The 13,161-nt window shown below is 46.7% G+C and overlaps 1 protein-coding gene across 3 annotated transcripts in view; it reads left to right on the top strand.

Annotated features, from left to right (window-relative positions):
• Window positions 1-5,871, top strand: part of CYTH2 (cytohesin 2) — a 35,671-nt gene extending 29,800 nt beyond the window's left edge. For all 3 annotated transcript variants that reach the window (XM_060255987.1, XM_060255986.1, XM_060255988.1), the window contains exons 11-12: window positions 757-911; window positions 2,533-5,871. In XM_060255987.1, the coding sequence (XP_060111970.1) occupies window positions 757-911; window positions 2,533-2,620 (243 nt within the window). In that variant the 3' untranslated portion in view covers window positions 2,621-5,871. The remainder of the gene's footprint in view (window positions 1-756; window positions 912-2,532) is intronic.
• Window positions 5,872-13,161: the final 7,290 nt, after the last annotated feature.

Genomic DNA, 13,161 nt, shown 5'->3' with positions numbered 1-13,161 from the left:
TCCAACATGGCTTCTCTTATGTTCTTATCTTGCTATAGCAGTGGAATTTACATTGCAATCAGGTGGCACAGATTTTTTTTTTTTACTATACTGATGCAGGAGAGCCTAACACAAAAATTAAAATGTTAAAAAATAACCTTTTCTTAAAGGATTTTTTATGGGAGGAGGGAAGTGCCACATACTGTCGGTTGTGTGATTTACAGCCCAGTGCCATTTACTCAGAAGTAAGTTCCACTGCATTCAGGAAAACGTAGTTCCAGGTAACCATGCACAGGATTGTAGCCTTGGTGCTGTCAATTTTTTCCCATCAGCTGTCCGCATCTTCTCTTGAGTCTGTTGGAGGAGGTCCACTGTGAAAGAACTAGAGAACTCCTGATTGCATTTATTTACAAATACCATAAAGCAAAAGCCCCAAAAAATGCAATAAGACAGTTTAGAGCAGTGCAGCTTTCAGATCTTAAAATCCTAAGCTGCCAAGGTAAAGCCAGAAAACGTCTTGTTAAAAGAACCATGGCATAAAAGCAAGGCAAGCATATAAAATAACAAATAAAACACCAAAGTGGGGAGGAAGATCTAGAAGGTCTTGGGGGATAAAAGGCATATTTTACCAAGTTCCTAAAAGCTTGTAAATCTGGCACCATGCAAGTTTCTCAGTAGAGGGAGTTCCAGAGATTGGGGATCTGCTACAGAAAAGTTAGTGCTCTCTTGCCTAATAGAGCAGGCCCTCTGACGAAGATCTTAATTGGTCTTTTGCAGAATTGTTTTGAGCTCTACATTCCAAACAACAAAGGCCAGCTCATCAAAGCCTGCAAGACAGAAGCGGATGGGCGCGTGGTCGAGGGAAACCACATGGTCTACCGCATCTCCGCACCCACCCAGGAAGAGAAGGATGAATGGATCAAATCCATAAAGTGAGTTCGAGGCCCAGGTCCTTTTGGGGGGGCAGGATCACCCCTCTGACCACTGAAAAGAGAACTTCTCTTAAGGAGAAGAGACTCCTTAAATCCCACCCCGTTCCAGATAATTAAGCACGTCCAGTGCTCACAAGGGATAACCGGTCAGCCCTCTACTCAGCCCTCCGGCTCCAGACAGGAAGTTTTCCTTGAGTTTGATCCAGGAGAGAAGGGCTGCATTTCTCTCCAAACTGTAGCAAGCATGCCTCAGCAGAAGTCTTCCTGCTGCTTTTATGTCAGTCTGTTCACCCATAGCCTTAACCTGTCATCTACTCATCCCTCCCAGAAACCAAAGGCATTACATTCTGTTCTCCCCCTGAAGGGATGGACAGGGCCGGCCCTGCCACTAGGCAAACTAGTGATTGTCTAGGGCACCAGCCTTCTGGAGGAGCCAAATTGGTTGCCCAGTGTGACTTGGTGATGTTATCAGTGCGGGGGGGTGGGGGCAGTGGCAGATGTTAGCCTTGCCTGGGGTGCCAGACAATCTAGGGCTGGCCGTGGGGATAGAGCTGTATAGTCAGAGGGTTACAGAACAGGAAGAGCCAATGGCTGTTAGCACGAAGCCTGTGCATTATATTACACCACTGGCTTGCTGCCACAAAGCTCACCTTTCATGGCCTATCTGGCTCTGCTTTGTTCTTTCATGGGCCATTTCCTTTTACCACCACATTTTACATCTTACGCGGTATAACATATGTGAATTTGGTGGTGTCAAGTCCCAGCTACCTTACGGTGACCTCTCCTGGGTTTTCAAGGCAAGAGGCGTTTAGAGGTGTTCTGCCATTGCCGGCCTTTGCTTAGCAAGCCTGGGCTTCCTTCCTCGGTGGGCTCCCATCCAAGGACTAACCAGGACTGACCCTGCTTATCTTCTGAGCTCAGACTAACCAGGGCCATCTGGGACATATATGAGTTTATCCTCAACACACACCCAGAAAACCCTCAAGCCTTTGTGGAATTGGTTAGCCTGAGAGAAAGGATCCCTGAGGCTTCTTCAGCAAGCTTCCGTGGCTGAGCCAGGGCACTCATCCTGTTTTCCCTGGACTTCCCAGCACTCTTGTCTCCTACGCCGCTACCATCAGCCCCCACCCTAAAACAGGAGAGGACTTAAGAGACCCTGCTGCTTCGAGCCAGTTTGGTGTAGTGGTTAAGCATGCAGACTCTTATCTGGGAGAACCAGGTTTGATTCCCCAGTTCTCCGATTGCAGCTGCTGGAATGGCCTTGAAAGGGCAGGCAGCTTCTGAGAGAGCTCTCTCAGCCCCACCCACCTCATAGGGTGTCGGTTGTGGGGTTGGGGGGAAAGGTAAATGAGATTGTGAGCTGCTCTGAGATTCAGAGTATAGGGTGAGGTATAAATCCATCATCATCATCTTCTTTCCCACACCTCACCATTTCCTCGTGGGTGGCTTGACTCACTTCTTTCTTTCTTTCTTTCTTTCTTTCTTTCTTTCTTTCTTTCTTTCTTTCTTTCTTTCTTTCTTTCTTTCTTTCTTTCTTTCTTTCTTTCTTTCTTTCTTTCTTTCTTTCTTTCTTTCTTTCTTTCTTTCTTTCTTTCTTTCTTTCTTTCTTTCTTTCTCCCAGAGCTGCTGTGAGCGTGGACCCTTTCTACGAGATGCTGGCCGCCCGGAAGAAACGGATTTCTGTGAAGCAGAAACAGGAGCAGGCGTGAGGCTGGGGCTGCTCCAGCATTCTCCCCACTCCCTCCCCACAAGTGTTACCTCCCTGCACTTCTCCCCTCCCTGGACCTACTGCCAAGCCCACCTGTCTGGAGCTCCATGAGACCCAACCACCTTCCTTGCCCCCCCCCCCCCGGATTCTTGGACTGCAGAGCAGCTTGGCCATTCCGATGGCCTGCCCACACCCTTGCTGCCCCCACCTTCTGGCCTCCAGAGCCTCCTCTTGGCCTTTGGGGATTTGCCTCTGCTGTGGCCTCGGGAGCCGTGGGCTCATGTAGAGAGAGGAGGAGTCGTTCCCCATTTGGGGGCTGCTTCAGCTGTTGGCGGACACAGGCAGATGGCTCCTTGGAAGGCTGTCCGGCACCTCGCTCCACCTTGAGCCCTGAGCACTACAAACCCGGATCTTGTTCGAGATTATATTTCCCTCCAGACTGAACCTGTCCATTCCTCCCCCCACCTTTGAGCTAGTTTACACGTTCAACAAAAAAAAAGCACGTGGTAAAAGTCATGCTGGGCTTGTATCACCTCAGGACGCGGATCAGGATGCTGAATGTTTGAACGGCTCCCCTCTTTGTGAGAGCAACTAATCTCACTCGCCTGAAATGATCGCATCTGGTAGAAAGCTAGGTGAAAAATCCTGCCAAGCTAGCTTTCCAGAGCTGGAGAAAAGGCCATCATCTGATTTCCCTCATCTGCATTCTGACGTGGCAAGTCTGAGGAGAACTGAATGTACCACCTGCTTTGTCTTGAAGCGTGTAGGTCGGCTCCTTAGAGTTCGTTGCCAAACCAACTACACTGTGTTTCCGAGGAACCAGTATCCTGGCTCTGACCTACCAATATGAACAAGGGCTGAATGTACCTCGTCCGTTGGGCACTGAATTCTGCAAAAGAAGCCAGACATACTGACAACCAGCAAGGGGCGGCAGAGAGCCAGACAACTTATACACACACCCACACGGACACTGTTTTGTACACTTATTCAGTTCTACCATCAGGAGCACCCATCATGTTTGCGCAACTGACAGTTCTGATTCTCCCCAGCAAGGAGCAGTGTTGTCCCCACTTCGTTTGCTCCCTCTTTCTGTTGTAGGGGAGAAACTGACCATTCCCTTACCACATGCCTGTGGATTGAGCAGGACATCCTGTCTGATCCTGGTTTTTTTTTCCTGCTGACCATCTTTTTCTCTTCTGCTCAGAGACTGCAGTCAGAGGACTACCACTGAAATTGTTTCAGGTGTTTGTTTTTGTTTTGCCCATACATTTACAACTCTGTATGCCGGGAGAGGAGCGTGGCTAGAATCTTTGTCCCTGATCCTGTTGCAGAAGAGAAGGAGATGATGCCAGAACGATGCCCAGTGGGAACTTAAACATTAGAAACACTTTCGCCTTCTCACCCCCATCTCCTGCATTTTCTTTTAAGGTTGAGCCGTTTTTTTGTCTGAAAGCAAACGGTGGTTTTGTTTTTAAGTCTGGTGAGTTCCTGTTGAATAGGCTTGTGGCGAGACAGGAGGGTGAACGGGTGGGCTTCCTATTAGAATTAGGAGGACAGAAATGGAGAGGTGGGGGTGCCAGATTAGTTAGTTCCAGGGCTTTTAAAATTTTTATTTTAAGCCTTGCGGAACAGGCTTGAGATCCCATTGCCGGAACTTGCTCTGAATTCTGATTTGGAGGCATCGTCCCTTCCGTTTCACGAGTCAGACTTCAAGTCTAGTCTTCCATTTCTGCCTTCCTTTAAGGGATCTCTTTGATATGGCGACTCAGGTTCTGCAAGGCTTTTTTTAAGGTTGTGACATTACATCTCATGTTCTGCGAGGCTTTTAAAGGTTTTGGAGCTGAGCTTGTTGAAGCTCCTGCAGCGCCCTTTGCCTCCAAAGCTCCGGTTTTTGCGAAGGTCTCGAGCTGTGCTGCCCAGTGCTGGGCAAAGGTCCCCGGCTAGAGCAGGATTGTCCTACACTTGTGGTCTGTGTGGATTTCTGTCTAATTGGTATTGTTCACCACAGGGAGGAACTGCAGTCACGAGGGACAGCTCTGATTCGGTCCTGCACATAATCCTGAATTTTGAAGGGCTGGAGCTTTTTTATCTCGGGCCAAATGGGAATCTTCCCTGTTTCCATATGAAAGGAAGGAATGTAGAGCAACTAGAGACAATAAGGAAAGGACATGGGTTTGGCATAAATTAATTTTCAGCTCAGGAGCCTGCATGCAAGAGAAGGCCAGTTGCCCCGTTGCAGCATTACTGTTTCGGGATAGGTGAAGCTAAGTCAGAGCATATCGGCACTCACACCTAGACAGGTTTCTGGTGTTGAAAGTAAGTCGGGTAGGTGACTTTTGTGAGCAAAACCAGGCATTCTTGTTCCCTGTATTTGTCCTCTCCAGATTTCTAGGAAAAGCTACTGACTAAGTCTTGCTGACGAGAGCCAGGTCTTTCACACTCTCCCCATCTAACTTTTGCACATCTGTCCTTGGCATACGACATTTCATTGAACCGAACCCCAAGGAAGGCCTACATCTTTTATACTGACATAATGAGGCACATGGTCAGCCTTGCCCCACTGCCAAAAAACAAAACAAAAACCCTTGAGCTTCTCAGCCACCTTTGTAGCTAATGCACTTCTTTTTTTTTTCTGGAGAGTCCCAAATTTTAATAAGCCCCTTTTCTATTGTACTCAGACCCCGTCTCCTCTAGAACGTGTCTTTGTCCAGGCGCATATTTCCGCCCTCCCCCACGTATCACCAGCTGGGCCTCAGCCTTCCCTGTAACTCCAGGATGTCTCCATTATGAATCCCCTTCTGGATTTCAGATCATCCCCAAATCAGTCCATTTTCCTTATGCATTTTTTGGCAAGTACAAGGGAACCACTTCTGCTCTCCAAAAACCAAAATCTTAATTCACTTTTAATAACCTTTGCTAAGAAGGCCAGTAGCTCCGGAGAGCTTCCTTTTGAAGATCTAGACCTGAGGCAGCTGAAACTGGGTTTTGTAGAGCGGAAGTCGTCCTTTCAGGGTGGCTTCCGAGTTTTTCAGCAATATCCCGGATTTCCTCCCCCTCCCCGTGAATTTCTGTAACTTTGTTTGGGGCAGTTCTTCACCTGCTCCCGAAGGAGAAAGAGAGAGGGGCATTCCTCTGGTTTTTAAACCCATTTCCTATTATAATGTCTTTTTAAAAAAAGAAAAAAATGTTAACTATTATTTAAAGATTTAATGTATGCATTGCTGGATGAAATGTAAACACTACAGACTTGTTTATGTGCTGCGATTGTCTTTTTAAAAGGGGGGATTTGGGGTAATATGTTGTCGAAGGCTTTCACGGCCGGAGTTCATCAGTTGTTGTAGATTTTCCGAGCTGTCTGGCCATGGTCTTGGCATTGTGAGACCTGACGTTTCGCCAGCAGCTGACTGGCATCCTCAGAGGTATAACCCAGAAAACTGGAGTTCTCTCTGGGTCAAACTGGAGTTCTTTGGTGTTTGGTGTAGTGGTTAAGTGTGTGGTCTCTTATCTGGGAGAACCAGGTTTGATTCCCCACTCCTCCACTTGCAGCTGCTGGAATGGCCTTGGGTCAGCCATAGCTCTGGCAGAGGTTGTCCTTGAAAGGGCAGCTGCTGAGAGCCCTTTCAGCCCCACCCACCTCACAGGGTTCTGTTGTGGGGGAGGAAGATAAAGGAGATTGTGAGCCGCTCTGAGATTCGGAGTGGAGGACGGGGTATAAATCCAATATCATCATCATCTCTGGAATTGGAGAATGTATTTGCAATAGTGACTGTGGGGGGTGGGCAGGATTTGAATCACTGCAAAGTCACACACCCCAGCTGGGAGAACGGTGATTGCAGAGAGAGTAGGGTGCCAAAGAGGGCTGTTTTGGGTTGATACACGGGATGTTCCCACATGGTCATCCCATTGCTGGGTGTTTTTTGCCTTGCCCCCATGCAAAGAGCCTGTGGGGTGCTAAAGACAAAACCATTCCCCGCACGCGGCTCCTCTTCCCTACCCGCATTCTTCCATGGGCATCAGCAGCTGGCAGCAAACATACTCAAGGCTCCATCCCCTCAAATCAGAAGTTTGCCACACACACAAAAAAGGCTGAAATGGATATGGCTTGCAGCATAGGGTTCGTTCTGTCAGTCACAGGGAAGCACACAGACACCTCCCCGCCCCTCAATAAGGATTCTGAAGTTTCTGAATTCATTGTCTCCAGTACCAGATTTCAGGCTTTTTCCTGCACACCGCCCCCCCCCCCCCCCAGCCCTCTGGTGTCCAGGTTTAGCAAACAAGTCAGAGGGCAGTCAATGGTCAGTCACTTCCTTCTGAGCAGTGGCAGGTGACCATTTCAGCTGACCCAGCTTTTCCTCTGGAAGCCATTGGATTAGGTAGATCAGTTTAAATCCCAAGGGCTTTGTTCTCGGGAGGAGTATTAAGAGTGGAAGCTGAACTGATCTTCCCTGAAGCCTCCCAGATCCATTTTCTCAGTGGCACAGATGTATCCCAAAACACTTTATTCTTTCCCTAATAATAATGGAAAGAGCCCCGTGGCACAGAGCGGTAAAGCTGCAGTACTGCAGTCGGAGCCCTCTGCTCATGACCTGTTCGATCGCAGCAGAAGCTGGTTCAGGTAGCCGGCTCCAGGTTGACTCAGCCTTCCATTCTTACGAGGTCGGTAAAATGAGTACCCAACTTGCTGGGGGAAAAGTGTAGTTGACTGGGGAAGGCAGTGGCAACCACCCCAGTGTTGAAAACGTCACCCCACAGTCGAAAACGACTGGTGCTTGCAGAGAGGACTACCTTTACCTTGGGTGATTTATATATCGCTTTCTGGAGAGTTCAAGGCAGCTTGTATGTGACATTTGCAACAAGCCTGCATGGCTTCCAAGAAGGTCGGTCTAGAAAAGGCAAAGAAACCATGGAATTCTCTCTGTGATCTCTGTGGGCCTTACGGGGTGAGTTCAATAGCAGGAGCAACCACTTGCCAGTCTTAGTTTCTGGAAGGTAGTCCTGTCAGTCTGTGGTAGAGTCAATTCGAAACCAGAAGCACCTACAGAGACCAGGAGAATTTTCAGGGTAGAAGCTTTGTTTGAAGCTCTCTCTGTCAGATCTGCCATTCAGCTCAGAGGGAACTCTGCCCTGGAGTTGGCCCTGCCTGTGACTTACAGAAAACCAAGAGAGAAAAGTGTGGAGAAGACACTGGAACTAGCAAGTTGTGTCTTTGATGAAATCAAAATGCATTGCAGCAGCAAAAATTGGGTCATTCTCCTATCAACCCAGTTCTTGTGTCATGGGTCACGGTCTGCCTCTCAAAGCTGCTACTCAGACTTTAGCATTTGTTTACGGTATCTTAAAATGGCCTCTTCCCCAGTGCTCTGGAAGCCCTAAGGCAGGGTGTCAAACATGCGGCCTGGGGGCTCCTATCAGGCCCCTGAGCAACTCACTGTCATCTGCTTCCTTCCTCTCTTGCTTCCTTCTGCGTCACCGCTTGCTTTTCCAGGCTTGCTCAATCACACAGGAGCTACCAAGCAAAGCTCCTCTCAATTGCACAGCAGAGCTACCAAGCCAAGCATTTCTTCCTTCTGTTGGCTGAGCCTCAGTATGACAGTGAGGTGGATTAGGCTGAGTGTGTGTGTTTGACTGTGTCCTTCGTAAAGTTTATATCTCCCTGACTTGGCATTACATTTTATGACACACATGGCCCAGCCCGACAAGGTGAAGATATGTCCCTCAAGCAAATGAGTTCGACACCCCTGCCCTAAGGTATACTTGGAAATAACCACAGGTGTCCCCTACCATAGGCTATTTGGAGGGGTTGAGTGCCTATGCATCCATCTCCCACTTAAAAGATCTAATTTCCAGAGAATCCCCAGATGAACTCCTGGGAATTTATTTGTGCATGTGCCTGGAAGTCATGGCAACCCCAATTGGGGCATGGAGGACATTGAAAGAAGTGGCTTGATGCACCCTGCCTCTGCCTCCCAGTCCTGGTATTCCAAGGAGGTCTCCCAAGTTTTTGCCAGGGTCCGGCCCTGCTTGGTTTCTGAGGTTTGACAAGAGGCTATCCAGGTCAGGGCAACAAGACTTTTAGCATACTATCCCCAAAATGGAAACAGTAGAAACATAAGTGGGGCTATTGCTGTGTACAAATAGAGTTCCAGACCAGCCAGCCCACCTTGGTGTAGAGGAAGCAAGAGACCTCCACACACACACACCCAATCGCAATAACTGGGCTGGATCTGTCCATTGGCCCCAGGGTCACTAATGCATCCTTCTTGAGGCTATTAATACCCTGTTCTGGAGACCTTATCTATCCCTCCCATTGTCCAAGAGCCAGATCTGGCTTAAGGCATTGCTAATGAGATTGAGAACAAGTGAGTAACCTGCCTGGGCTTGAGCCACAGAAAAGCTGAAACCAATTTGCACCCAAAGGAAATGGTCCTCCCTGCGCATTTTGATCTCTGAATATTATTTAATTAGAAGTAAATAAATGGAGGCTCTTCCTCCAAGCTCAGAGCAGCACACATGTGGCTTCCTAGAGTTTCCATTGATGCCAGTTACGAGGATGAAACTACCCTGTTTCCCTGAAAATAAGACCTACCCAAAAAATAAGCCCTAGCAGGATTTCTATGCATTTGTTAAATATAAGCCCTACCCCGATAATAAGACCTAGTGATGGGCGTGGCTATGCAGCTTATCTGCATAGCCACGCCATGCATTTTGGCGCGGAGTGGTAAGGAAGACTGAAATACCTGGAGAGTTATGACAATGTTCCAGAAGATGACTTAACTGTATTTGAATAAATGTAGATTGTTGTATCATACTTAATACAAAATAAGACATCCCCTGAAAATAAGCCCTAGTGTGTCTTCTTGAGAAAAAACAAATATAAGACAGTGTCTTATTTTCGGGGAAACGGTACCTACGCTTCACTATTAGAACAGGATTGCGTAGCTAAATAGTCACAGAATGTTTCATATTTGCGTTCAGTATTTTCTGGTAGGCCCTAAGGGAAATCAACCCAGACTGTTCCCTGGAAGGTCAGATACTGAAGCTGAAGCTCAAATACTTTGGCCACCAAATTAGAAGGGAGCACTCACTGAAGAAGACTCTGATGCTGGGAAAGACAGAAGGCAAAAGAAGAAGGGGATGGCAAAAGATGAGATGGCTGGACAGTGTTACTGATGTAACAAACACGAATTTGAGCAGACTTCAGAGGATGGTGGAAGACAGGAGGGCCTGGTGTGACTTTGTCCATGGGGTTGCAAAGAGTCAGACTGGACTGCAACAGAACAACAACAATAACAGTGTTGGATGATTGAGGTGAAGTGATATTTTATAGCTGGAATGCAGGAGCAGTTGGCAGTGCATCAGATGACAGGTTTGGTGCTTCCCAAAAACAAAAGAATCAACTAGTGGCTGGCAATGCTGAAGAGCTCCATTTTCAATGTCTTCCCCCTCTCCCCCCCCCCAGTAAAATTGCATGTTGAGAATGGGAAGTTCACATGGCAGCATTTGAAAGGTTGCGACATTAGGAAAATTTGTGAAAACTCACTTCTGTTTGAAGCCCAAAACACAGGAAATAGAAAAACTGATGTGTTTCCTGGGCCCCGTTGGTCTTCCCCATACAGTCATTCTGGGTGTTCTTTAATGTATCTTCAGGCATTTCACACATGTCCTAAGATACCATAAAAATTAGGGCTTCTTAAGTGATATTCAGTGGCTAAGGACCTAAGAGTCTCCCATTCAAACTTTAGCTTAACCAGCCTAGATCTCATTGCATCTCCTTAAACAAACTCCCAGGGCTGATTTACACATTAGAAAGTCTGCAGGGCTGCAAAAAGGACTTTCAACCTGACATGGGCTAGATTTTCCCTGCTGGGAACTTAATACCCATGTGTGCAGAGCAAGGCTTCTTCTAAGCTGTGGAGTCTTGTGAACAAAAATTATACTTCCTGATCTACTGGCATTAAAGTTGCGAGCAAGTAATTTGGCTACTGCATAAATTAGTTTGCTCTGGGGCCATCCTTCCTGAGCTGAGACAAAAATGTGTGAGCTGGAGGCTAAAAACTGAGCTAGCTTACCCTAACTCAGAGGAAACAATGGTGCAGAGGCCCCATTCAGAGGTGCAGAGGTAGAAATGATGATACGTCTCTTTCCAGTAGTGGTTTATTTCACTGTTGAAAAGAGGACTTATAAGGCTGCAACTGAGTGTGGGAAAATAGTGAGATGCTCTATATAGCCATTCCTGGCTGCCATTTGTCTACTCAAAATTGCCCACTGCCCAAGCTCTCCTACTGCGAGGGTAAGGACACTAGAGCTCCTTGTCTTCCAGAGGGAGAAAAACAGCTCAAGAAACGTATTTAAAAAGAAGTCTTCTCCCCACTCAGTGTAGTAGATGACTGGGGAAGGCAATGGCAAGCCACCCTGTAAAAAGTCTGCCATGAAAACGTGAAAGCAACGTCACCCCAGAGTTGGAAACAACTGGTGCTTGCACAGGGGACCTTTCCTTTCCTTTTCCTTCTCCCCACTCAACTTTTGCTTTGCTTGGTCAACTTGTTGAAGCATCTTTGCAACAAGCTCTGTGTTAATTTTGTGTCATCAAAAATCCCATGACGTCAGACCAAAAGCACGCAGGAAAGGTTGCAGTTTCTTTGGCAGATTTATTGCCTCCAACTTGGAGTATGAAAATTCAAGATAATAACATTGTATCCCACCCATCCCCCCCCCTTGCACAAATAAAATGCTATCAAAGTCCAGAAAGATCCCATATTTACAGAGAGAAATAGAAAAGCCTATCCTATGGTGATATATATATGTATGTATATATATGCACAAGAGAAGACATTTGGTGCTCTTTCGAACCAACATTCCCAGGCATTGTTCTCTATGTTCCATCTACAACATGCTCCCTTTCCACAGAATCCAGGAGTTCTGAATGTACAAGACAAACTACTTGACTTCTAAAGGATTCAGGACTCCTGACTTTCAGGGTCACCTGATCTAATGTGCTCTCCTCACTATTTTTTTCACAGAGTTAAAGACTCCCATTCTCCAAACATCTTCATGTTCCCTCTTCTATTTACAAAAGAAAGATCAGACCTACTGGACAATCTAGCTGATTTATGCAGAGCTTTTTTTTGTAGCAGGAACTCCTTTGCATCTTAGGCCACACCTCCTGATGTAACCAATCCTCCAAGAGCTTACAGGGCTTCTTAGTACAGGGCCTACTGTAAGCTCCAGGAGGACTGACTACATCAGGGGTGTGTGGCCTAATATGCAAAGGAGTTCCTGCTACAAAAAAGCCCTGAATTTATGAATGTTGACAATATGAATAGATTCAATCAGCCATTTCCCCACAAATATTTTCCCAACCCATGCTGTCTCTGCTGAATTTGCATGTACGGAAGTGGGGCTGGCTTGGGATAGGTGGCCAGATTCTACCTAGATATCATGATTTGTAATCCTATATTATGGGGCACCTGATGCAAAGTCAGCCCAGTCAGTCAATGGGTTGAGCTAGTGTGGGCTCGGTTGCCTGAGGACCGTAGCATTCAGACATTCCCTTTGCTGTGCCATATCAGAATCCAGCCCTGCCCTACCAAAAAAATAACCATCCTGAAACATGCAGGCACATTGCAAGGAAGAGGTATGTACCATGCACACAACACCCACTTTTTTTCAATGGATGCAAACAATTTAGCACATCACCATACAAGAGTCGGAGAACCAGTTATTGGCACAGTAAAATGTTCGCATACATTGAAAAACCAGGTCTTTGTTGTGAGATGAAGTTATCATACAGTTTTGTTGTGCCTCCAGACTTTGACCATGTGCTATCAGTCCATATTTCAGCACCCTTCTACAGTTACATGAATTGTTCTGGGTTCAGCACACATCCAGGAAGATCTAAGCAGATCTTGTCCAGATTGTCCAATCCATATATGGAAGCCACTCACAACTACAGGTTGGCTAAATTAGGGCTTCCTAGTACCTGTGAAAGTAAGGTCTAGGGCACACAAACTCACCACTGACAAGATGGAACTAGGGGTTGCATGAAACACCAGAAAAAGTGGCCATGGGAATCTACCAAGCAAGATGCATCAATGCAGAGGCACACGTTATATGTGTGTATGTGTGTATATATTACATATGTGTGTGTATATTATATGATGAAGAAAGCAAAACACTCCTCTAGATCCCTCCTCACATCCCAGTTAGAAGTGATTTCTAATCAGTGGAAGGGAGAAATTAAAATCAACAGAAACCGCTTCCACTAATGTTGAGGACAGGCCTTCAAAGGGCTGAGAGTTTTACACCAAACTGCAATTTGCCCTCAATGATGAAGATGTATGGGACCAAACAATGCATTTGGGATGAAAGAGGGAGGGAAGCAGATGGTGTAAGGTATGAGTTCACCAACAACTGTATAGGTTTGTAGAAAATCTTGTCAACTGAGGAGGGAGTATCCAAATAGTTCAAGTAAGGTAGGTGTTGATTCATTTCCTCAGAGGAGCATTGGTCAAAACAAAAAGAAATAGTCAGAAAGACATACCC

The sequence above is a fragment of the Heteronotia binoei genome, chromosome 15 (assembly GCF_032191835.1).
Source record: "Heteronotia binoei isolate CCM8104 ecotype False Entrance Well chromosome 15, APGP_CSIRO_Hbin_v1, whole genome shotgun sequence".
Lineage (NCBI taxonomy): Eukaryota > Metazoa > Chordata > Lepidosauria > Squamata > Gekkonidae > Heteronotia > Heteronotia binoei.
Note: the sequence above shows the minus strand (reverse complement) of the source record. Positions and strands in the feature narration are given on the sequence as shown.